Source organism: Alternaria rosae (genome assembly GCF_020736505.1).
Source record: "Alternaria rosae strain MPI-PUGE-AT-0040 chromosome Unknown BKA58scaffold_13, whole genome shotgun sequence".
Taxonomy (NCBI): Eukaryota; Fungi; Ascomycota; class Dothideomycetes; order Pleosporales; family Pleosporaceae; genus Alternaria; species Alternaria rosae.
The window spans coordinates 726,900-752,977 of record NW_025763582.1 but is presented as its reverse complement, the minus strand read 5'-3'; the positions used below and the strand labels follow the sequence as shown (position 1 = coordinate 752,977).

At 50.3% G+C, this 26,078-nt stretch overlaps 5 protein-coding genes across 5 annotated transcripts; 4 read left to right on the top strand and 1 right to left on the bottom strand.

Annotated features, from left to right (window-relative positions):
• Positions 1 to 5,027: 5,027 nt before the first annotated feature.
• BKA58DRAFT_370514 (uncharacterized protein) lies at positions 5,028 to 6,971 on the bottom strand (the record flags this gene model as incomplete). Its single annotated transcript, XM_046168992.1, has 2 exons — positions 6,552 to 6,971; positions 5,028 to 6,498 (listed from the first exon to the last, which is right to left on the bottom strand). Exons 1-2 carry the CDS (start codon positions 6,737 to 6,739, stop codon positions 5,028 to 5,030), a joined length of 1,659 nt encoding a protein of 552 aa, XP_046020385.1. The 5' UTR covers positions 6,740 to 6,971.
• Positions 6,972 to 8,277: 1,306 nt separating this feature from the next.
• Positions 8,278 to 15,976, top strand: BKA58DRAFT_432784 (polyketide synthase; the record flags this gene model as incomplete). Its single annotated transcript, XM_046173144.1, has 5 exons — positions 8,278 to 8,469; positions 8,527 to 9,283; positions 9,340 to 9,977; positions 10,008 to 15,074; positions 15,131 to 15,976. 5 exons carry the CDS (start codon positions 8,278 to 8,280, stop codon positions 15,974 to 15,976), a joined length of 7,500 nt encoding a protein of 2,499 aa, XP_046020384.1.
• A 505-nt stretch (positions 15,977 to 16,481) lies between these two features.
• On the top strand, positions 16,482 to 17,894 carry BKA58DRAFT_325827 (transferase family-domain-containing protein; the record flags this gene model as incomplete). Its single annotated transcript, XM_046168030.1, has 1 exon — positions 16,482 to 17,894. One exon carries the CDS (start codon positions 16,482 to 16,484, stop codon positions 17,892 to 17,894), a length of 1,413 nt encoding a protein of 470 aa, XP_046020383.1.
• A 2,258-nt stretch (positions 17,895 to 20,152) lies between these two features.
• BKA58DRAFT_394799 (uncharacterized protein) lies at positions 20,153 to 20,874 on the top strand. The gene has a single exon (XM_046171228.1). It carries the CDS (start codon positions 20,175 to 20,177, stop codon positions 20,808 to 20,810), a length of 636 nt encoding a protein of 211 aa, XP_046020382.1. The 5' UTR covers positions 20,153 to 20,174; the 3' UTR covers positions 20,811 to 20,874.
• Positions 20,875 to 22,033: 1,159 nt separating this feature from the next.
• Positions 22,034 to 23,982, top strand: BKA58DRAFT_370505 (major facilitator superfamily domain-containing protein; the record flags this gene model as incomplete). Its single annotated transcript, XM_046168991.1, has 1 exon — positions 22,034 to 23,982. One exon carries the CDS (start codon positions 22,034 to 22,036, stop codon positions 23,741 to 23,743), a length of 1,710 nt encoding a protein of 569 aa, XP_046020381.1. The 3' UTR covers positions 23,744 to 23,982.
• Positions 23,983 to 26,078: the final 2,096 nt, after the last annotated feature.

Here is a 26,078-nt window from a genome sequence, read left to right as displayed (position 1 = left end):
GCGCCCGCCGACACCTATTCCCAATCAAAAACGCCCCCATTGCCTGCACGTCAATATCGCCGCTCTCCTACTTAATTCTCTTCTCTACCTCCCCCTGTTTGATTATCACCACAACGTCAAACGTCTCTCTGCCTCGCCCTCCACGCCCGCTTGCCTAAGCAAAATCCGTCATACTCCACAGCATCCCTACATACAAGATGTACACAATCCCCGCATAGTCCACTCCTGTCCCAAGCGCGGACGTAGCCACAATTAGCCCTCCCTGCTCTACCCACTCCTGCAGCCGCTCTCCTCGCTCCTCTACGTCAGCGTGATAGTGCGCACAGCCAACCTCCCCCGCTATCCACTCACACTGCGCCTTGCTCAGATAGTACACTACCCCCTTCTGCCCTATCCGCTCTAGCTTTTCAGCCTATCGCTTGCATACCACTACCGCCGTGTCCTCTAATACCTTGCGTTAACACCACAACACAAAGTAGCGCGCGTTTGGTTGTACTGTGCTTGCCCGGATATACGTTGCGTTGCGCACCAGCATGCTTGCCTCAAGCTCCCCTTCCTGCACCAGCGGCAGCGTTGCCGTTAACAACACAATCGGGCATCCAAGCAGTCGCAAGTTCTTTACCTTAAGCAAATTTGCCCGCCAGTGCCGCGCTGTAAAGAGCAGATGACACTCATCCACCACAACTCGTTGCAGCAGCCCCTTGTCCTTTATTAGCCGAGCGTACCCTAGAAAGTTGCCGTTGCTCGTAATGTCGCCTGCTACGTCTGCGCTAACAACCACCACAGACGCCGGGTTGCTCTCGCCGTGCTTCCACTCCATGCAGTCTATACCACAGTTGCGAATCCGGCTCACCAAGTCCTCGATCAACGCTCAGTACGGCACAACGACAACTGTCACCCCGCTCTCCTCTATGCATGCCGGCAGCGTAAATAGCAAGCTCTTGCCCCCTCCTGTTAGAAGCACAATAACAAGCGGCGTTATCTTGTCCAGCACTGCGTACAGAGCCTGCTCCTGCTCCATTAAGCGAAACCCGACGTCCTGCTTCCCTAGCACCTGCTGTAGCGCCCAACGCACAGCCGCAGTTCGCGCATCTTTTACATAAACAGCCTTTGCTTTCAGAAGCATCAGAAGCCCTAAGATACTCTCTCGCATCGGCCTTTTCCGCTGCAGTCGGCGCTCCTTAGGCGCTTTAGCCTGTCCGTCTACACCTAAAAAGCAGTGCCAAGCAGTACTAAGCGCCCGGAACGCATCAATAAACCGCGTGCTTAGATGCTTAACAATATTAATCAACACGCTATAGTTGCCTACTCCCATAACCGTCGTTCGCGAGTTCTGCAGCTCAATTAAGTCCTCCTCCTCCTCGTCTACCTCTGCTTCATCTATCTCGCCAACCTCGTCTTAATACCCCTTGCCAAACAACTCCCCCACCTTCACCCGCCCGATTCCGACAGCCGTGTGACGGTAGCCTAGCGTACTCAGCTTGACGCCAAGTCGCTTACCCATCTTACGCCGCAGCACCTTTATAAGTCAATCTATACCCCATACGCCTTGCTTATTGCTCTAGATGTAGTTGTCCAACCCGCCCCTAAGCACAGTTGCTACAAGATACTCTCAAAACAGCTACAAGTAGCTTAAGTACAACACTATCACCTGCCCTAATCGCGGCGGCAGAAAGCGCGGAACTACCTTTGGCTTGTCCCACTAAGACTGTAACTTATAATACCGCACAACAGTTATAACAGCACCATCTACAACAAAAACATTACAGTCCTGTAGCAGCCTATTGCAGTGCCGCATCGTGATAATCTTAGAGCCTCAAGCCAGCTGTCCCAATTCCATGTGCACACAGCCTAGCAGTAGCGCTAAGAAGCGATCTACCTCCCGTAGATACTCCCGCACCTTTTTACTTCTCCACCAGCCATTAGACGTCTGTAGCCGCATGCCGCTCTCTATGCTCCGCGCCCTTTTAAGCATCTAAGCTAGCCCATCCAACAAATAGTTACCCGGGGTAGTAACAAACAACCTGCCCCAAGTCGTAAATATAACGTTGTCTTGAATCTGCGCTAGATCCACTGTAAAGCGGTTAGCTATACAATCAACCCAGCACATCTACCAAAACGTGTCCTCTACCTCCACTTCTATGCTCTACGCCATTACGCGGAAACGCTCTATCACAATCGGCCAGCTACTTAGATAAAACACCTTCTTGTCAAGGGACTAGTATGCGTTGCCAGCATTGCCCTCGTTCAGCGCTGCGTGCTTGCCATACGCAAGAAGACTAAGCATAATGCTCATCAGACTATACAAGCTATCCGCTAGATACTGCTTGCGCATCTCTAAGAATCGCTCGCAGTCTTCTTCCGTCTAATTGTCGCGCTCGGCTGCGGGCAGAATCTTTTCCGCTGCTAGTACGCGAACGCAGTAGACCACGCCAGCAAGCATGTACAAGAAGTTCTTTGCTATACGCAAGCAGTTTGTCTGCGTGTTAATACCCAGCACAGCTAGATACTGCACCAGACCACTCAAAAACTTATCGCTGCCATAGCCTATAAGAATAAACGAAGCTAGCAAGTTAAGCAGCGCGTTTGTCTAAGCAGCTACGTCGCAGTTACCTAGCGTAAGCCATAGCTAGATTGCTAGCGCCTTCTAATTATCCTTCCACGTAAACAGCTCGCGCGCATCCTTCATCTTGTTAGCCTGTACAACGCGACGCGGTTACCGCGGTAGCACAACACCGTTGTTGTTGTTGCTGTCAACAGTGCCTTCCATGTCGCTGTCGTCGTACTCGCTCTCTGTGCCAGCATCCTCGTCGCTTACACTATCCACGCCAACAGCTTAATCCCGCTATGCTACATATTTATCTACTCAACGCTCTTCGTCTGCAACAATGCGGAGATAGAAGCAGACAAATCAAACTATATAGCTAGTGTACGTTGCCTAACTCTTAGGGTTCTACAGTCGCGCTAGCGGCCGTTAATTAATTTCCGTCTACTGCGCACTACAAAGCCAGCGTCGTGTTTCCTGTAGAAGCGTTGCCAAGCCACGAACAGATTTTTCAATTAGTTCTTCTATCAGCTTAGCAGCCAGCTACAGCTTTACTTCGTTTTGGTCGGGCAAGCGGGCTTAATAGCCTAGATAAGCCAGATTTCGGCCCTGCAGAAACAACAACCACCCAGTTCTCTTAAACCAGCTAGTTTTGTCTGTCTTTGCAGCCTCGGCCATCACTTGCATGTCTTCTTCAAGCTGCTGTCGCACGGTCTGCCATCCGCTAAGTTGCTGCTGAACAACCTGATCTTAATCAAGTTTTTCTCTATTTTCCCCAATGCCCAAATCAACAACAAAATATTTCTGCAACCCCCTACCACAGAAAAACGTCTGAACTTTGACAGAATCAAACAGCTCGCTCTTCTCTCCCTTCCATGCTTGTTAGTAATTTTTTTTCAAGTGTTTCCGCAACACGCTCTTGTCTACTATAAGAAAAGAGCATGTCTTGCAACAGAGCCTATCCAGCAGCGTCCCTAGCTCTTCAATCGGTTAAGCAGGTTGCTCAGGAAGCTTAACATCCTTCGGATCTAACCTCTCGCAACGCACAAATCGCTAAAGAATCTCCTTTCGCACATTAGCGGGCGTCGCGTATCGCTCTAAGAGATGTTTGTCTAAATTAACTACGCTGCTGCAGTACTGCTTGCAGACTAGCACACAAAAATTAGCTAAAAAGCAGAGAATATCAGCATAGTTGTCTAGCGAAACTGCCTGCAGCTTACTGCGTACAGGCAGGCTACTATTGCTGCTCTCTGCGTTCTGCGATGCGGGCGCGCGAGTGTTCTAGACGGGCAGCTCCATTATTAGATAACCCTAACCCTAAGCTAGATCCTACAACGTAAATCTACCTGCAACAAGTAGAAACTTTGCAGACACGCTTGTTAAGTATGCGCAAGAAACTTTTGTATGCGAATGTAGTGCTAATAACCGCTGTAGCGTAATAGTTTGGGGGGGGTCGGAATTCGCAGTTCAGGGGGTGCAAATCGCTTAATCAGGACACGTAACCCTAACGCTAAGCCTATTGTAGCGCGGTTCGGGGTCCAAACCGCGCCTTATATTAGTTAGGCTACACTTAGCCTTTATAGAAATACACCTAGTATAGTAACTAGTCGCAGTGTCTATAAAATAATAAAGATTCTTCTTCTTATACTACTTATAGTAGAAAGACATCTTTAGACCTTACTCTTTTATATAATTAGCGTAAGCACGTTGTTTAGAAGTTAAGCTCTAGAGATAGACGCGATAAGAAGATAGAACCTTAGGTATAGTTAGAGACACTAGAAGTAGAAAGAGGTAGCTATAATAGTCTAAGGCCTACTAACCTTATATGCGGCTAATGCCTTAACGCGCGGCATAGAAAAATAATAATCTAGGGTATTAGAATAATATGCCTAAGAGAGGAGATAATGTTATAAGTAACAAAGAAGAATTCTCTTCTTATTAGAGGTAGAGGGTTAAAAACTAACTAGAACCTCTAATAGAAGGCAATAATTATTGCAGAGCTAGAGATTACGTAATATACTATTCTGCTAAGGCTAACTATTAGAGATAGTAGTATATAAAGAGATAGCACTGCTATTATAGACATTCTATAAAAATAGAATAGATAGAATAGTAGGACCTAAGGTAATAGGTATAAGAATGTGTTAGATTTTATTATTATACTTATTATAGTTAACTTAAATAGTTTATCTCATATATAGATTATTAACTAGTTATTCTATTGTTTATAGAATTAGATTGTCTTTACCTATAGTTATTCTACGATAACTCTTTTCTATAGAATCGCTAGACAAATCTTATAGACTACTGCTTTAGTCTACCTCGCCTTAGTACGGACTAAGCCTAGAGAAGTATAGCCTAACCCTGTGTAACATTAGAGTTTTCTCGCGAGAAGTAGAAAACTCTAGCGCTAAGCTACTTTAAGCGAATGTAAGGCCTTACACCTAGCCTTATATTAGTTAGGTAAGATTGTGTTTATACCTTACATGTTGTCTCCAGCAACTATATTAAATCCCTGCAGTCCCTCGATATTAGCCCGACATTTTGTCTCGTAGTGCTTGATGCCGGCGATATACGCCATTATTTCCTTCTTCTTGCCCGGGACGTCAGCTCCATTCCACCAGCTATCGGTATAAGGGAACAGAGTCCCTTCCACCAATGCATTCAGGTGCGTCTTCCACTCAATCTCCGCACTCCTGGTAGCCTCGATCGATTTGGCGCCGGCTCGTTCCACCTTCATAATGATATCTACTGCTAATTCCACCTGGGCTTCGATAATAGGTATAGCATTGGTAAATGGCGTCGGAGCTTGGGGGGAATACGGAATGAACATATTAGGGAACCCTGAAACTGTGATGCCCATGTACGTGGTTATCCCATCGGCCCAAACATCCTTCAGGTCGACTCCATACCTGTTCTTGACCCCCACACGGGTGATGGAGCCGGTTATCGAGTCAAAGCCTGTCGCTAATGCCACGGCGTCGAGTTCATATTCTGTCCCATCGGACATGAGCAGACCCTTCTTCGTGAATGACTCCAAAGACGTCTTGTTAAGATCGTGAATGTGCACATTGCTCTGATTGAGGACCTCGTAGTAATCCTGTTCAAGAGGTATTCGCTTGGTGAGAAAATAGTATGGCTTGTGCTCCGGGGCCATGATCTCGAGTTTCGCAGGATCTGTTAGACGTGCCGCGACCCTGCTTCTCCAGTACTGGTATGTAGCTTCGTTCGCCTCTTTACTACGGAACAGGTCTGTGTAAGCCAGCATGCCATAAGAGAAACCCCCCTGGTCCCATGTGTAAGACCAATGCCGTTCCCTTTCTTCTGGTGATGCATCATTGAGGGCTTTGTCATTGCCTATGACCGGGAAGCCGGCATGTGATTCTCGAGCGGCTTTCAGCATGACCGGATAGAAGCGCTTCATCACATGTTGCTCATGCGTCGTCAAAGAGCGTTGTCCCAAGGCGCAGCAGTAGCTCGGACGGCGCACGAAGACGGTGAGTTCATCCGCTATCTTGCCGAGCGATTCGGTGAGTTGTACCCCGGTTGATCCCGCGCCAATGATTCCAATCTTCTTACCCTTGGCGCTGAAGTCTGCATCCCATGCGGCGGAGTGGAAAACCTGACCCTGGTACTCGCTTAGACTGGGGAAGTCGGGAACGTTGGCGCGGTGGAGTAGGCCGGCACCCAGAATCAAGTACTTGGCAGATGCTACATGACCTTGTTGGGTCTTGATGGTCCACCGGTTTGTGGACTGGTCCCAGGAAGCGTCCTTGACTCGAGCGTGGAAATAGGTATCTCGTCTCAAATCGAGAATCTTGTCCACGTGAGCAATGTACTTTCGCAGCTCGTCGTGTCCTGGAAAGCGCTCCTGAAATTTCCAATCACGATATACTTCAGGTATGTTAAGCTGGTAGAAGGGCACCTCGCTGTCTACACGAGCGCCAGGGTATCTACAGCATCGTTAGCATGGCCTACATTCACATTGCAGAGGTGTGACTAGTACCGATGGAAGTTCCATACTCCGCCAAAATCACCGCTCGCTTCCATACATTTGACCGTCAATCCTGCTTTTCGAAGGCGATGGATAGCTGTGATACCCGAAAAGCCGGCCCCGACGACCAGAGCGTCGACTTCAATCAAGGTGCTGGGCCCGTTGGGCTGGCCAAAGTCATCTGCTTCTTTTCCAGGCATCTCGTTAACATGTACTGTAATGGTCTCGTGGGCAGTAATGTCACGAAAAGATATCTTAGATGAGAAAGACACATTCTGGCGGGAGTAAGCTATTCAAAAAGGAATTTCCTCAGCCGCGATAACTCCATAATCCGCACTCGTTGGGCAGGTCACAGTGGTTCGATGATCGCAACATGTTGGAGACTCTACGCTGGTAAGACAGAACTAACATGTGACATCTGCAGGATTAGTGCTTACGGATCATGCATCACATGTAAGGTGTTAACACGCCCGACGGGTATTCCCAAGGACCTCAACGTTATTGCTCTTACCATTTTAGATTGTGGTCGCTTTGTCATTCTTGGCTATAATAGAGATTATTTTACTTTGACAATCACCTTTCGTAAGGGCAGTGAATGGTATCACCAGATTTCAGGTGATATAGTTGGGTTGTATTACAAAGTCAGTGAAGTACGGAAGAGAGTGCCAAGATGCCTCCAACCCCCACCCTCCAATGTGTTATACCCGGTGGCCCGTGCAACGGGACGTTCCGGTCCGAGGAGAACATCAAAAGTCCAAACCACCTGCATGATAGGCCGTCAGCACTAGAAGGGGTTGCAACTGAGCGGTTCTGTTGACGAGGAGAATAGCGTCGGCTTGGGGCTGCTGGTGTGAGGTTCGTATCGTGAGGACTATTGGTTTTGTGCTTTGGTGTACAGTATGTCCGAGCGGACGACAGCATGCTGCTTAGCACAAGACATGTTTTTGGTGGCAATGTGTAGTAGTGCAGTAGCGTCATTAAGTTGTTGCGTTCAGCCAGCCGGCTTGGCGGGTTATGTCTGACAAATCCGTGGGGCTGGTGAATCCTGATAAAGGTCAGACTCCGGTTCGGTGCGCTTACCCATCATCACGACCTGAATCCTTATCAACAACTTGCTGACAGAACCACGAGCACGGACCCTCGTTAAAGAAACATTTCGCTCGTCAATGATGGTCCGAGTGGAGGATCACGACCATTCGACTCACTCGACTCGCATCTCGATCATCGGAAGAAAAATGCCGCCAATCTCACCTGAGATAGAACGACGGCATAAGATGATTTATTATCTCGAAGGCAAAGAAAGCGAAATTTCACCGTCATCGTATGGGGCAGCTCTGTAGGCACACGCGGCCTTCCTGCCGTCATATCGCTAGAATCGGTCGTATACGTCGAAGAATGCCTATCGCAAAGATGATCAACACTAGGAGGGGATACAGGCGACATATCTACGCCCTATACATGACCTTCGTAAGCCAAGAGGGAAGAGCTGTTAATCGCCGAGAATTGAACGGTACACGTCTGAGCTATCAGAGTCCAAATAAAGTCTTACATAGCAGAAGCGTATGGTCACACTTGCAGAAACAGCTGAAGGATGAGGTATTTAGTGCTGATTCTATGTAAGGCATAGTAAGAACCCATCCCTGTAGGTAACGGCATTCGAGCTGTATGGTATATAGACGGCTATGAACTTGCTCATATCTACAGCACGATCGTGAGACATACAGAGAAAGACGCAAACATGTCTAACAAGGAATTCAAAGCTGAGCCCATTGCCATTGTGGGCGTCGGCTGTCGCTTCTCAGGCTCGGCGACCAACCCAGAGGGCCTTTGGGACATGCTCAGCAAAGGCACCACTGGATGGACCAAAACCGCAAGTCATCGCTTCAATCTGAATGCCTTTTGGCATCCCAACGGTGACAACAAGGGCACGGTAGGTCTTGCAAACAACGAGGATTCTTATGGCTTTCGAGATCTGACTTGACTATAGTTCAACACCAAAGGCTTCCATCTTCTCAAACAAAACCCAGCCTTGTTTGACAATGACTTCTTCGGCATCGGCGGCCTGGAAGCCAAGGCTATGGACCCTCAGCAACGCATTTTGCTAGAAGTCGCCTATGAGGCTTTCGAAAATGCAGGCCTCTCCATGGACGAGCTAAGAGGTTCACAGACAGGCGTCTGGTGTTCAGTTTCAAACGCCGATTACGAATCGATTCTTGCTCGTGACCCCGATATTTCTCCCGGATACAGAATGACCGGAACTGGTAATGCAATCGTTTCGAACCGTATCTCTTACCTGTTCGACCTTCGAGGTCCCAGCATGACAATCGACACCTTCTGCTCTAGCACTCTGGTTGGGCTTGATGCAGCTGTCAAATCGATCCGAGCAGGTACAGTCAAGCAAGCCTTCGTTGGTGGATCCAACCTATGTCTGGATCCTGAGAGAACTGGAGTTCTTTCCTCCATGTCATTCACATCGCCAGATGGCCGCTGTTATGCCTTTGACCCGCGCGCTAACGGATATGGTCGTGGAGAGGGTGTAGCGGCAGTCATCCTGAAACCACTCAGTGCCGCTTTGGCTGATGGTGACTCTATCAGAGCTGTGATACGAGGCACAGGCGTAAGCTCTGACGGTAAAACAAACGGAATTACACTACCATCGGATTGGGGCCAGAAGCAAGCTTTACGAATGGCGTATGAGGATGCGGGTTTGCGTCCACAAGATACATATTTCGTGGAGGCACACGGTACGTACCAACAGTCACAGTGATTTCTGAAGACGATTCTAATTGTACCTTACAAGGAACGGGAACAAAGGCTGGTGATCGAACAGAAGCCACTGTCTGGATGGATACCTTTCTGCGCGGCCGAGCGAAAGATCTGCCACTAGTTATCGGTTCTGTGAAGGCAAATCTAGGCCATACCGAGCCCACGGCTGGACTTGCCGGGCTTTTGAAAGCCATCCTAGTTCTCGAACAGGGAATTATTCCGGCTACACCCACACACAAGTCTCTCAGCCCAGACGTCGCTGATGTACTTGGGGATTCCCTTGTCCAGATTCCTATGAAGAACACACCTTGGCCCAAGGGTATGCTCAAAAGAATCTCGGTCAACACAACCGGATATGGTGGCACAGATGCCCATGTTGTCGTTGATCATTTAGATGAAGTTATCCCGCCGGTTCAGAACGCGACGTCCTCTACCGCTGTCAGCACAACTCCCAAGATTTTCGCCATCTCCCATCGTCGTGCAGATGCATTGAAGGAGACGGCACATGCACTACGCCGCTCCTTGACCCAGAAGTGGGCTCGGAAGAGCGAGACGCTCCTGTCCGATCTGGCTTTCACACTGTCTCGGCGATCTCACTGGGATTATCGAATATCGTTCTCCGCTTCGACGCAGTCAGAACTCCTTGAAAACCTTGACCAGATAGCCAAGGGTGTTAATCGCTTGGACATTGCAGGATCCCAGCCCGCTCTTTGCTTTGCTTTCACTGGTCAGGGCGCCCAATGGCCGCAGATGGGGTTGGACCTGATGCCACAGTACCCACTTTTTGCAGAGTCCATGCAAAGATCGGAAGCCGAGTTTTTGCGCTTAGGTTCGGGCTGGCACCTGCTGGAGGAACTAGGTAAGACTGGAGACGAATCGTCAATCAATCAAGCCTGGCTTTCTCAGCCATGTTGTACAGCTGTTCAGGTGGCCTTGCTTGACCTCCTCAGTTCCTGGGGGATAGAGCCACAGGTTGTTTGCGGTCACTCGAGTGGTGAAATCGCTGCTGCATATGCTGCGGGAGTCTTGACTGCCAGTGAAGCCTTGCAGATTGCCTACTTCCGTGGCTTCCACGTTGAAGCTCTCAAGAATTCAAGGCCGGATCTGAAGGGAGCTATGCTGGCAGTCGGCATCTCAGCTGAAGACGCGCTCGCATATATCGAACCAGACGACAAGGTTACCGTGGCATGCTACAACAGTCCCCAGAGCGCTACTCTGTCCGGTAATGTGGATGGAATCATCCGTGTCAAGGCCAGGCTCGATGCCCAAGGCGTTTTCGCTCGCAAGCTGGATGTTGACGTGGCATATCACTCAGCCCACATGAAACTCGCCGAGGCAAATTACCACGCAGCGATGAACAACATACGCCCAAAGCGCTGCAAAGATAGCGTCCGACTGTACTCTTCCGTGACGGAGGAGCTCTTGGACGGCACGGAGATGGACGCGTCATATTGGACACAGAACCTGATCTCACCCGTGCGCTTCGCTCAAGCTCTCGGCCAAATCCTTACACAGCAGGTTAATTGGCTGAATCCTGGTCTTTCTGGAAAAACCATGGTCATCGAAGTCGGGCCACATGCCGCTTTGAAGGGTCCCATCACGCAAATCATCAAAGCTGCTGGCACACCAGGCCCTACAATCTACCAGAATGTACTAAAACGAGGCGAGAGCGGCTCGAAAGTGCTGTTACAACTTTCTGGGCAGTTATTTCAGCGCGGCAGTGTGGTCAACTTCCGAGCAATCAATGAGCTAGCCTTGAGTGGCCCGAAGCCCAAGCTACTCGTTGCGCTGCCAACGTACTTGTGGCATCATGAAAGAGACCATTGGGTGGAATCCCGGCGGAGTGCTGCATACAGATTCCGTGCGTTCCCCAAGCATGATATCTTGGGCGCGCCTACCATGGACAGCATCCCTGACGAGCCCACCTGGAGAGTGTATCTCCGCAGCTCAGCCATTCCATGGGTCAAGGGGCACGTCATCCAGGATCAGGTAGTCTACCCAGGGGCTGCATACGTTTCTATGATTGTTGAAGCCCTGAAAGAACGGTACATGGTCCAGAAGCGTCGATGGAAAGGTCTCACGCTTCACTTCCGTGACGTCCAGTTCACTCGAGTGCTGATCGTTCCGGATACGGAGAACGGAATTGAGACCATTACGTCATTGAAATCTCTGACTCCTACGGCTCGAGACTCTTCTGTGTCTTGGTATGAGTTTCGCGTCTTCACGCTTGCACCAGACGGGGAAGCGTCTACCGATCATTGTCGTGGTATGGTCTCTATTAGCTCGACGCCGATCGCAAACAAGCTTCCAGAAATCAACATTCCACGCGACCTTAAGAGATTCTCATCGGAGAGCCTCTATCGCGAGTTGCACTCTCTCGGAGCTAAATACACTGAACATGTTGCGCAATTGAATGACATCCAAGGCGCACATGGATTTGCGAGATGTGAATTTTCCATTCCAAACACCAGCATTGATATGCCAGGAGGCATTGAGCAACCATGTCTGGTTCATCCCTTGACCCTTGAGGCAGCTTTCCAATCACCCTTTGCGGCGCTAAAGCTGGACGACAAATTGAAGACAATCTATCTTCTCGAGAGCATAGACGAGCTTTACATCTCCACCGACATTCCATCTCAACCAGAGACCACGCTGAGGGCCGAGACGGAGGTAGTAGATTTCGGCATCTTGAAGGCACGAGCCGGAGTAACGATCACCGACCCAACCAAGTCTTCCCAACCAGCGTATATCAGAGCCAGTGGTGTTCGTTATGCCGGGCTTGAGCAAGAAGAGAAGACTCCGGAAGGACTAGATGAAGAAGCCATCTGTCATTGGATCGACTGGGTTCTTGACCCGCTACATTCAACGCCAAAAGCCTTAGTCAAGTGGATTCGTCAAACAGCCGCCACAGTCGATCTAACCATAGGCAAGACCGACTCGATCGTCGAAAGATACTGTCAAGGTGCTGTCAAGCATTTGCAAATGGCATGCCCAGAACCCGACACCAGGAACGAGAACTTTCACGATCGCCTGACGCAATTGAGCAAATACCTAGAGCTAGTTGCGGTACTTGAAATGAGTCTGGATCTGCAACAGAACCTGTTGGGCACAGGACCACTAGGTAAGGCCATGCTAGAGGTGTTCATTCAAGTCGCGAAAGGTGGCGACAGCGGATTACGCTCGCCAACTCGAGGAAGCCTGATGAAGAGCATTTCCCACGGGAATGTCGCACTTCAACGTTCCTTCCATCACATTGCTTCATATCTCAGGATCCTGCGGTTGAAGAGACCGAAACTTCGGATCTTAACCATCGGTTCCGACTATGAGGAGCTGAAATCCATCGTCGATCGCCTGTTGATATCATCTGATTTCGCAAACGGTCTGAAAGACGAAGATTTGAGCTGCACTTATGCTGTCACACAGCCAGCTAGCATGGCAACCATCTCTGAGCCTGACGGTTCCGACGATCCGTCAGAATACGTGAAGCTAGATCTCATGGATTCGTGTGCATCCCACAAACTCCAGCCAGGAACGTTCGATGTGCTGCTTATCCCCTCGTTCTTGAGTCATTCGGTTCCAGACCTGGCCGTCGCACTACCCCGGCTCAGATCTCTATTGGAAGATCAAGGCGCCATGGTTTTTGTGGAGGTCACCGAGCCAACGATCAAGTGGGAACTGATCTCGACCAGTCTCTCTAATGAGGACTCCAGACTTGCCCATGCCAAGTTCATGACAGCCCCCCAATGGGAAGAGACGTTGATCAAAAGTGGTTTCACTGATCTGGCTGAAGTACAAGATCTTGAGACGGATGAAGAACACAAAACGAGTGTTCTGATCGCCCGAGCACTTCCTTCCAGCTCCATAACGAACGGGTCCGTCACTGTTCTTCTCCCATCAGAGGAACCAAACGAATTAGCTCTGAACATTGTGTCCCAACTTCGACTCCAAGCCGGGGACGCCTCGATTGCGGCAGCTCCGCTCGAAGGCGCTGTCGTAAAGGCTGACACCTTGATCGTTCTGCTAGAAGCATCCGATCCATTCTTGGAACGCATAACACCGGAAGCATGGGAGATACTGCGAGACCTCATCACTAGCGCCAGTCGCATTTTGTGGATCACCAACGACGGAGCTCTGGATGATTCGAATCCGGCTATGAGTCTATCCCGCGGTTTCACTCGGAGTCTCAGGGTCGAGTATCCTAACTTACAGCTCGTTACGCTAGATATCGACGGTGCCTCCAAATCTCAAACGCAGAATGCCGAAAGCATCTACAATCTCTATGTTGCGCTTCTCGAAAGCAATAGATCGACCTCCAAGTGGACCGAGTTGGAGTGGGAGTTCGCGGAACGAAACGGCGCCGTCTTTGTGCAGCGTGCTTTCGCCCATGCTGCTGCGACCAAATTTATTGAGAACTCCATCTCGTCTTACCACCCGAAACTCGAAGCACAAGGTGAGGACGCTCGGGCTCTCGGTTTGAGAATCCGCACAGCAGGCATGCTCAGTACTTTGCACTGGGTGGATAGGGCAGAACACAGCAAAGTCGTCGGCGGTCATGAGCTTCGGGTCATGATGAAAGCCTTCTGTACCAGTCCCCTTGACTTGAGAACGATCAACGGCGAGTCGACTGGACAACCCAATCTTCTCACTCAAGGAGTCGGCATGGTTGTAGAGAAGGGGTCATATGCAACAGACTTCTCAATTGGCGACATTGTATATGCCTATGAACCAGATGGACTGGCACTTTACAGCAACATCGATACCCACAAAGCCGTTAAGATTCCCCAGGGAATGTGCATTGAGGAAGCTGTCTCCGTACCCATTACATACGGAATTGGCCTTTTCTGCCTCAGTTACCTAGCTGGTATGGAAGCTGGACAGACGGTTCTGATTCATCAGGCAGCGAATACTGTCGGACAAGCGGCAATTGCACTGTCGAGACATTTGGGAGCAGGAAACATCTTTCTCACTGCAAGCACGCCAGATGAGCGTATATCGCTCCAGAAGCGGTGGAATATCCCGGCAGCCAACATCTTCTCAGCAGAAGATCTGCAGGGCGCACCCGAAATGTTCACCAAGGCCATTGGAAACGGCGTTGATATCGCTCTCAATTGTGTTCCTGGTCCAGCGACTGATGAGATTTCTTCCCTTGTCGCACCTTTTGGTCACTTGATCGATATCGGTAGCCAGGATACGCGTCGAACTGGAAGGGTGAAGAGCAAAAATAATGCATCATACACTTATGCCAACTTGGCAATTTTGGCAATGGCTAAACCTGCATTGCTAAAAGAGATCTTCGCAACGGTGCTTGACCTAGTCAACTCGTCTAAGGTCCAAGGCTTGGAACCTCCCAGTGTACATTCCCTTACGGAAGCCCAGGAAGTCTTCCAATCCTTGTTATTGGGCTCGAAGCAAGAGAAGAAAATTCTGAAAGTTGATTCGAACATGTCGTTGATGACCCAGCCACCTCGTCCCACGCCAGTCAAGCTCAATCAAGATGCGTCTTACTTTGTGGTAGGTGGCACTGGTGGTCTCGGCAGGGTTATTATCCGCTTCCTGGTTCAATTGGGCGCCAGAAGCATCATCACGCTTTCACCCTCTGGAAACGACAAAATAGAAGCCAAACAGCTTGCTGAGGAACTTCAGCAGCAAGGCGTAGACCTTGTCAATGTCAAGGGAACGGCTAGCGATATTGAGAAACTCAAAGCAATCGCTCAGGAATCTGGCTCACGATCTGTGCGTGGAGTGATCCACGCAGGCACCGTCTTTGAGGTAGGTCTTGAACTATTGCACACGCTCCGAGGACTAGAATACTAATGAATGTACAGGATGGTCCCTTCGAAGCGACGACACACGAGCAATGGACGCGTGGAATCGAAGCAAAGGTGGCCGGAACGATCAATCTCCACGCGGTCTTTGGCAAAACGGTCGATTTCTTCACGATGCTCAGCAGTGTTGTTGGCGTCCAGGGAACCTACGCGCAAAACGCCTACAACACTGGTAACGCCTTCCAAGATGCATTCGCACGATCCTGCGCTGCTAAAGGACTGCCCGCCCGATCACTCGATCTCAGCATGGTGGCGGGTGAAGGCCGGGGTGCATCGGCGGAATCGACTGAGTTCTTGCGCCGTCACGGATTGCGCCAAGTTGATATTGATACTGTCACAACCGCTATCAGCTTCTCTATCTGCCATCCCATTGCTGCTAGTCCTGCTGAAGGACAGATTCTCGTTGGGTTCAGACAAGAACATCCCGATTCAGGATCGAAAATCGCCGCCTTGCAGCGTCCTGATGCACGCTTCTCCCACATTTGGTTCAAACCTGCTGGCAGCCAAGCCGCGACTGTGAAGGAAGGAGAATTTGACGTGCATTCCGCACTCAAAGAAGCTACAACGGCTGAGGAAGCCATCAATGCCACGTTCACATCCCTGAAAGGATTGGTGTCGCAGCTGTTAGACGTAGAGGAGTCAACAGTTCTGCCAGAACGAAGTTTCATTAGTTACGGTTTGGATTCACTCACAGCTATGGAGCTGAGGAAGCACGTGAGCTCGGTCTTAGTCAGTTCGGTGCAGATGTTAGAGATCATGAACCCTATGCCACTTCAGCAGTTCGCTGAATTGGTCGCAGGTCGGTCTGCTCTTGCCGGTGATGGTCTGTTTGGGAAGAAGGAATAAGGCGACGACTGCGTTGTAAACAGTAGTGTAGTTCGGGGAAATGCTATTGTTGTTGACAACGTATTATTACCTTGTTTATTGTCTGAAGCCCTTCAAGGACGCGATCATACTAACTTCTACGTGCCTGGTGTTCATTAGTCATCTCAACCCTAACCCTAATTCTTCCAACTGTGCGGAATAGGGATCAACGGTGTAAGCTCCAGTCAGCGGGTTGTTCATATCTGCGGTATATCTGATTGAAAAGTACCTTTGCGTACATGTATGGTATTTGTTGCGATGATGATAAGTAGCTAGCTCGTCGCTTCTGCGTCATCGCAGTATCTTGTTCTAGTCAGCGGGGAGGTGCTGTCAGCAATCAGGCTGACTTTGACTAGCTCTCTTAACACATCCCTCGCTGTCAGCTGTGAGATTTCCAATGATATAAATATTCCATTTCTTCTGCTTTCTTTCGTTTCTTCTCGTTCACTCACATCACATTCACCTCTCGGTCACGTTTGTATCTACCATGAACACTACGAAGACGTTGGTTCGTCCCACCGACCCATCTTTGGGGGACCCCGATGATTTGTCTCCTCTCGATCAGTACATGATTCGGATCATCATTCCAATCATGTGTGCATTCAAAATCGAACGAGATGACCAGCGTTCGACCATTGTGGAAAACCTAAAGGCCGGGTTGGCGCTCACTATCAATGAAATGCCTTTCATTGCTTCGGTAATAGTCCCCGACGATGAAGAGCGTGGGACGTACAAACTGCACTTTGACGAGGAAGCTACGGGTGTCTGGTTTCACGAGCAGGATTGCCTTGAATATTCTTTCGATGAAATGGAGAAGCGAAGATTCTCCTTTTCTTGTTTCCCTATCACCACCTTCGTGCCGGAACCAAGAGGACACTCTGAAAAATGTCCGGTTGTCACGGTTCTGGCTACCTTCATCAAGGGTGGCCTTGTGGTCACGTATAACGGACATCACGGGATTATGGATGCTCAATCTCTGGGCACATTTGCCTCCGTCTGGTCCCGGAACGTTCTGGCCGTGTCTGAAGGCTATACCATACCTATGAGCGAACAATACAAAGCTGAAGACCTTGACCGCACCGGTTTCCACATGGCCTTCAGCCCGCGTCCCTTGTCCGAATTCCACACCTATCGACCTGGCAAAGAGACCAACCTCACTGTGGAACGCAACGAGATTCTGCGTCTCAGCTCGGGTGGAGACCACCTAAAACTCCATGAGCTAGTACCAATCTCGCACTGGTTCATGACGCAGGAGACGGTCGACCTCTTGAACCAAAGCGTCCGAGATGCTTTCCCTAATGAACCAGGTGTGACTGAAGCTGCCTTGTTCAGCGCCCTGATCTGGAAGTCTACTGCCCAGGCTCGCGATCTCGCCCACCGTGGCATTGAAGAGTGTGCGCTCTTCACGTCAACGAATGTCCGCCGGATGGTTGATCCTGAGCTCTCTATGATGTATCCGGGTAATGCCATCGCCTTAGCCCGAGCCGATGCGAAAACCGAAGAACTCTACTCTAACGACGAGCTCAAAGCACTTTACAGGCTGGCAAGAAAGACATCAGACTCCATAGAGGAGTGGACCGCTGATGAACTCTATGATTTGATGGGAGTGGTTCAAGAATCTGACGACGTGGTAAACTTGATGCTGCCAAATCTCGATCATAGCTTCTACATCAGTCAACCTGCCCGATTCGGCAATCTCTTGGGCAAGTCGCAGTGGGGAAGTGAGATGGGTGCCATCAAAGCGTTTCGCTTTGCATTCCCACCGCCAGTGAACGGGTTCGCATGCCCATTACCGGCCTTGGGTGGTGGCATGGACTTGATGATATGGATCAACGAAGAGGTACAGGCAAAGCTGAAGACGTTGGAATCGTGGACCAAGTGGGTAGAACCTGTCATCTAGAGATCATCACATACGTTCGATACCCTAAACCATGGCTCTCAGCTGGAACGTCTAGTTGAGGACTAATTTGCAACTTGCCGCTTCGAGATGTGTTTCCTATCCAGGTATCCTACCTAGGTTCATATAAGCTTATCTACGTACTTTGATAGAGACCGGATAAATTGGACAGATTTTACCCGGCTCAATGGTCATCCTGCCCGGCCCGTGCCGCATGAATTGCGTTGTGATGACGTAGGTGGCGTCTCAGATTAGGCAGGCAGGGCGGGGAGAATTCGTAACGTGAGATCAGGTGAGGGGCATCAACTTCGATTGATAACAACTGTGTCCGGTCCTCGACGTTTCCAAGCTACGGGGCTTATCTTGCATAGCTCGAAGTTTAGATCCCCGAATCTAAACCACAAATAAACAGGGCGCACGGGTGTAAATGAGAACCTTGAAAGTACTGCAACAACGACTAGACTATCGCTCACAACATCTTCCCGGTATTACCAGCCTGTACATCGCAACACACATTTTACGATCATGGCAGAGCTCGATGATCAAACCGAGTCGCTGGTGCAACAGCTCTACGAAGCGTGGAGTACTAATGCGGATCCAACTTCTTACCTCAACCTTCGCGACCAACTCCTATGCCGACGTGAACGGGTCGATACATGCATAGCAACCCTGAAGACCGTCATTACTGTGGTGTGTCCCCAGATCAATGATACGGAACGCTACTTTGATCCGAAATGGGAAGAGTTATTCGCTCTGGCGGAGTCCATTGAATCGAGTGCTAAGGAAGACGATGGAAACCTTGGCAAACGAAAGCGCGGATACAACGAAGTTCACCGCCTGCGCAATCTTGCTGTAGTCTCCGCGTTGTGGTCGCCTAGCGTGGTCCGTCACTATGGGTGGAACAGTGCCGCTCAAGGCTGTATGCGACTTTTGAAGACCTGCGCTTTGCGATTCCCAGACTTCAGCAAACAATTCTGCCCCCACCTCAACCGTGTTCTACTCGACAGACATTGCGAGGCCATTCTGTCTGGTCATCTGAAGACTCTCAACGAAGCCCGATTACAATGCTACACGGACCTGAACATCGTGGTCGGGGGCGGTGTCGTCCTCAATCCGGAGATTGAAGAATTGTGGGTAACGAGCTCGGATGGAGCGGTACCTGTTGATTCAAATGGTCGTCTCCTCAAAGATTTGAGACCGTATCATATCCACCAGCACCTCTTGCGTCGCGACTGCTACGGCATGCTTATCGCGAGGGGAGAGTGCCAAGATATTCCGGCGAAAACTCATCAACAGTCTGACCTTTCACACGCGCCTTCAGTGTATGGAGGATTCCTTACACATGACAATGGTGTTCTTGCATCCGTCCCCGAATTCACGTTTTCTCCAATGTTCACGCCATTAGGGGTAGACGCGTCGCTCGATAGCTTTGCGTTCAATTACCAGGCTGAGCCTCTACCTTATGGCCTAAATGATGCTTCCACTATCACTTTTTCCAGCAACAATGCCGTTAATTTGGGGTTGAACACGGACGAAGTGCCCATCTCGGACCTAACCTTCAGCTCAGACGTACCTGAGCAACGTCATGCAGATAATGATAACACATCTAATGCAAGCACGGCGACTAGAAGGAGTATCAGAAGGCAGTCGCAAGAGGAAAGTGTTGCCAGCGTGGCCAGAACTACAAGAGCAGCACGGTTTGCAGCTAGCCCTTCAAACCCTTATGCCCGAACTGGCACACCTTCAAGCCTACCAGAGAGGAAGTCGACGATAGAAGATGAGTTGCGTAACAGACACCACCAGAGATTGTCGAATTATGTCCAACGACTGAGTGATGAAGCGCTACCAGGCTACACTCAGCGGCGAGTACGATCACAATGGCTCACGTCAGACACCAGATGGGCAAGAATATGGTCAATTCCTGGATCTAACAGCATGCCACCTGGTACTGCAACTTCTAAAGCCGATTGCGATATTCTGTATTGTTCTGCGGATGGAATACTTGAAGCAGCACAATCTGGCGAAGTTTTCCAGAAGCCTGTGGTCATCAAGGAATCGTTTTCTGATGCGGGCATGCACAACTACGAGGGCTTCTTGTCGTTGCTCGAGGATGCTTCTAACTCGGAGGAACAGGTAGAAGTTCGCTGTATCGACATTGAAGAGCCCATGCGCGAAGCCCTTGGAAAATTCACCGCCTATTTGCGCTCGCACCCTGGAGATACGGATGGATTCTGGATGTCGACAGCTCGCAGTGTGGCTAACTGTCATCGTCCGCTCTTTACGATGCTGAATCGTTTTCGGCTCTTGGAAAGTGTAACTGCAGGTCTCCACGACCATCGCTCTAATCCAGCGTCCTCACCTTTGGGGAAGGCTATGTCTGTCAATTCTAACACCATCTCCTTTCCCGGTGCTTTCTCTGGTGCGTACCTCAATACTGCAGCAGGTAGCTGGCATCGTAATCTGTCTGGTGTAAAACTTTGGGTCTTTGTGCCAGAGACTGAAGTGCTTCTCGGCGAGCTTGCTAGCCTAGCGAATGAAGAGGACGGTTGGCCGCCGCGAGGGAAGCAGCGCTTGGTCGTCTTGGAAGAAAATGATGTCCTTTTTGTTCCTCCCGGGCTGCGACTGGTGCAGGCTTGGCACACGCCAACGACTTGCTTGACCGAGCAAGGAATGTTGTGGGATGATCTCAGTGTCTTGTCGATCTTGGAAAGCATGTCCCTAGGTCCCGAGAATCAGGCTGTGCAAGACGATCGTACTGCACAGCAGCTCTTTCGCATGATAAATAACCTTGACTGCTTAATCACAGAGCAACCTGATCGATTCAGAAGAAGCATGGCACAGGACGAATTCATGGCTCGTTTCCGCGAAGCCAGTCAGTCATGGCTTGGGTCTTGTCCAAATGGGGTTAGAACACAATAAAGTACTTCGAGGGTGTGATCAGCATGTTCAGGTAGCATGTAAAATATCCATGAGTTCAGCGATCTTAGTTGAGCTGCTCTAAGCATGGATGTTTGTCAATATATCTTGTTTTGAAACACTTTAACGAAGATGCAGTGAAACACCATGTGGGAATTGCACTCATGCCTAGACAACGGGCCGGCCGGTGTCTATCAGTGGACAGCGAGGCTAGCATTGCATTCGAACCGAGACGGGCGCACACGTACGGACCTGTGGTGCTACGTGATGTGCTTTCGCCCAATGTCGTTCTCAAAACCCAGCATTCCCTTGGAATGATAGCGCGATTTGACCTCGCAGTGCTTTATTACAGCAATATATGCCATGGTCTCCACCTCGGCTGTCTGTGATGTCTCCAGGATGGCCATGTGGCGTGTACAAACAAGCTTGCCTTCATGCTCTCTTGGCGAGAGGCCTGGTTTATCGTTCGGCGCGCTGGAGATGAACGTGAAGAAATGATCTTCTTGCGACTGGACTAAGGTCAGACACTAGCTTTGACGTTGTGGGCTGATGGCGCTCGCCCGTCTTGCCTGGGCTTGGTAGGAACACCCCTTCTGGTTTGGACAACACCATTGTGAACCAGACCTCACAGTCACATCTGTCGTCGACCAAAAGCTACTCTAGGCATCATCTTGTACATCTGAGAGCCAAAGATTATCGTCAGAGATGACGTATACAGTCAGCCAAGGTGCCCTGCTCTTTCCCGATATGCATTCAGCGCCATCTCTTGCTAGACCCGCAGCCTCGCCTGCATCTCAACCCTATTGTGCATGCAGCCGGTGTTCATGCAAATTGGTTAGTCATTCTGCTTACTAACCCTGTTGTGTATGGAGCCGATATTTGTGCAAATCAGTCAGCCACTCTGCTTACTTGCAAATCTCGTTTGTTAAGACATAGTCTGCGTGTCAGCCTTCACCTCAGTCGACGGGACAGGCCTAGCGCGGCGTTAACCCTTGTGCGGTCTTTACGCTAACGCCACACCAGAACCTTGCTTGTTTTGCGACGGCAGCGGAAATTAATGACTGACAAAGCGACGTTCACTTCATTGAAGGTTCGGCTACATGCGCTTAGCTACCCTTTTCTCGTTGTTCCTGATCTACTCGACGACTTCGCACTCCAGTTCATCCAACTCTCAACTGCGTTTCCACCCACTCATAACAACTAGAACCTGCCACCGTCGCCAAAAGATGTCCAGATTCATCCACGACACCAGCTTTGGCAAGCTCGTTCGATTGATAACGCGCAATCAAGTTCTGCGATTTCCAGAAGAGCGACCTGATTTCCAGCTGCAAGATTCCTACGTCAAGCTCCTTGAAGCAGCCGAGCTACGCTCGAATAACGAATTCTTGTCTACCAGCTCGCAAAGCAACAAGAACCATGGCACTCCTTCGGATCATCCTTCGGATCCTGCCCTGCCAGACGACAAGGGCGCCGCGGAAGCCAAAGAGAAAGCACAGAATGACGACCCATTCGAGCCCAAAGTGTTGGGCGACGGCACCATAATCGTCAACTGGTACGGTCCGGACGACGCTGCAAACCCACAGAATTGGACGTCTGGTCAAAAGTTGGTGCCGACGCTGATTGTGGATACCTACACCTTTGCTGTCTATCTTGGCTCCTCGATCATTACTGGAAGCTACGCCGGCATAATGCGCCAGTTTGGTGTTTCTCAACAAGCTGTTTCTCTCACGCTCTCCATGTATGTTCTGGCCTACGGAATCGGACCTTTGCTCTGGTCACCACTCTCTGAGATCCCTTCCCTTGGTCGAAACTCGCTATACATCTTCACCTTTGCGATGTTCATCATTCTCCTCATACCTACAGCGCTGGTGAACAACTTCCCGGGCTTGGTTGTCCTACGGTTTCTCCTAGGATTCTTTGGAAGCCCTTGCCTCGCTACTGGTCCAGCGACTTTAGGCGACATGTATGCCTTTGGCAAGCTTCCATACGCATTGTCGACCTGGGCTGTCGTCGCTACAAGCGGTCCCGCGGTTGGTCCTCTGCTTTCTGGCTACAGTGTGCCGGCCACTAGTTGGCGATGGTCTACCTGGGAGTTGTTGTGGCTGAGTGGTCCGCTCTTCATAGCCTTCTTCCTCCTGGTTCCAGAAACATCACCTTCCAACATTCTGCTTCGACGTGCTCAACGATTGCGCAAACGTACTGGCCACTCTTGCTTCAGGAGCCAGGGCGAGATCGATCAATCCCAGCACCACCCTCGAGAGGTTATCACTGAAGCACTTTGGCGACCAGTCCAGACTATGATCCTCGATCCGTCTATCGGGTTCACAGCACTTTACGTTGCTCTCATTTACGGCATCTATTACTCATTCTTCGAGTGTTTCCCTATCGTCTACGAAGGCGTATATGGAATGTCGCTCGGGTCGCAAGGTCTTGTCTACCTGTCCATCGCCGTTGGAATCACTGTGGGTCTCGCAATGTACCTGACCTGGATTCGCATTACCTGGGAGCCCGCCATGCGCACTGGGAACATTGGAGCCCCGGAACGCCGCCTTATTCCGGCGCTCTTCGCATCGTTCTTGCTTCCCATAGGACTCTTCCTCTTCGCGTGGACAGCAATTTCGGATATTCACTGGATCGTTCCGACCATTGGGGTCACTATCTTGAGTGGCGGCATCTTCATGATCATGCAATCCATCTTCCTGTACCTTCCTCTCAGTTATCCGAAATACGCAGCATCTGTATTCGCTGGAAATACCGTCGCTCGATCTGTACTTGCTGCCGCCATCGTCCATTGCTCCCAACCCTTATACTTCGATCTCGGGGTAAGCAGAGGCGTCAGTCTGCTGGGAGGGTTCACCGTTGGTTGCATCGCTGGTATCTTCGCCCTGTACTATTATGGTCCATCGCTACGGGCAAGATCCAAGTTCGCTCCGTGAATACAGCAAGACGAGTCAAGAACTGAGACGAGCGGTTCTACGTTCTAGAGCTGTCTCGCTTATCATGTGAGGGGATCTTGACTCGTCTGACAAGCGAGCTATGAACTCGATTCGCGCTCCCTTGTTTGCCGGATGAGAAAGAGGATAGGAAAGGTGCGCAGATAGAACCTGTAACTAATATCAATTGAATGAGTGAGCCAACCAGAAGTTTGTGTCTACATTTCCGTGTTCCCTGGGAGATGATCGCAAGGATTGGCGCACGGATCCTCGTCGACAAGCGCTTGGATTTTCTACAATGATGGTTCGTGCGTGGACTAGGTACGGTGGGCGCATAGACCATGTGTGAAGCCGACCCTTCAACCACCACTTCAGCCGCCAGCAACGTCAGTCTCGTTGAAATCAACCGACGACGCATTGATCAACATGACAAACACTATCAAATGGTGTTCTGGTGGAGATCTTGGTGTTATTGTTGATGTAATGGAGCTCGAGCCCGTTCTACTATCAAGATTTCTGACGACTGACGCGATCCAGTATTGGTCAAGTGCACATGAAGAGGAAGAGATGGTTTATGTTCAAGTATCCGACAAAGAAAAACTCGCCTTGATGTACTTGCCAAGATGCACAAGCGCACGCGATTTTACCGTGGTAGATAACAAAGCATGAGGGAAAAAGTACCTTGGTAAGGACCGAGAGTGTGATGGGAAGAGCGCACCTCAGTCGAGACCAAGGATGTGAACGACAAGAAAGCAACTTGTGAAGAGACTTACCTTGGTAGGACCAAGGTATGGGACGCCGGTAACAGGATAGTTCAAGCCCCACACATTCACGCAGCCGAGCAAGCAAGTCCTCGAAAGCTTCCTTTTTCTTCAACCTGCCCGTCTTCCGTGTTCCAAAACTCGACTGCTGCGCCCCGAGGAGCTAGAGCAATGCTGAATTTCGGTTCCGATGATGAATCGTACGCGTCGTTGCAGGTGCAAGGCGGGTGCGCATCAGGCGAAACCTTGGCCTTGCGCGACACGAGAGCGACACCGTTCCTGAGCATTGCCGAGCTCTACGCGTTCCGAAGGAATCTGATCGATGTATGCAATGAAAGCTTCCAAATGTATAGCCAAAGATCAATACCCGCGGTCTTGCTCTTCGTGATCTTACCACCCTGTGCAGTATATGAGAGACCATACGTCTCGCGCGTCATTTTCCGGATGGTGCAGTAGTTGAGGTTGGTGACCAGGAGGCTCTTCGGTGAGCGATTGACGACTGCGAGGATGAGATTGTGATACGCTGGATCGTTGGGACGCGCATGTGGTGTCGATTTACGACAAGCGTTCGTAGTCGGCGGCTTGCGATTGCGGTGATGCCACCATAGTCGGGTTGGCAATCGGCGGACCGTTCCCCTCCTAGTCAACATCAGCATGTACATAGCTTTGGCGTCTGTTGAGTGCCTACATGAACGTCTGCAGCAGGTTTCTCGACGATGGCATGGGTAGTAGCCTGGGTCTCTTCTGCTTATATCCTTCCGGGTAGAGTGCGAGTCGCACCCTTGAGACGAACCACTAATCGATTGTATTTCACGCATGCCTTCTGGGCCTCTGCGAACTTCTCGGTGAGGACGGTGTCTTCATCGTTCGTCTTACATATGTCATCTTCGAGTACCGATTCGCGTCATATGCTGAATCCGAGCTTGCCAATCAGCGTGTCGATTTTGGGCTGGAGGTTCGTGTTCGTGTTTGTGTTCGACATGCGTTTATCGGATGCTTGTTTCGAGGCAGCTTCCCTTGCCGTGGGGTCGGCCACTTGTGGCAGTGCCTCATGGCTGCGACGAAACGTGACAATGTAGTCCTTGAATCGATTGGTCTCGTCGCCGATACTACACATGGAGTTTTGGCGATTGACTTGCGCTTTGGGGATCGCGCATCGCACCACTGCGATGTGTTGCTGGCAATTGGTGGTGTCAAGGCTGCGTTGCAGAGCATATATGCAGAGGCGTAAGTACACAGGAATGTGACAAGTAGATGGCGTCGATAGGGGTGGCATCGTGATTATCTGACGCTCCGTTCGTGCCAGTTGAGACGCAATGGCAATGAATCGGTCTCGTCTTCTGGCTTACACATTGGGCTCATTGTAGGCTGGACGCATCGCCCATGATGCGATTAAGCAATGATGGGATCGGTATCTACCGACATGATGCTGACGAAGGCGATGGTCAAATAGTGCGGATGGTGTAAATAATGCGCTGGCTCGAGAAGGTGGAGGTGCCTTAGTGCTGGACCGGTGACAAGAACGCGCTACAGTGCACGGTCACTCAACGCCCCACCTACAACACAACAGCTTCATG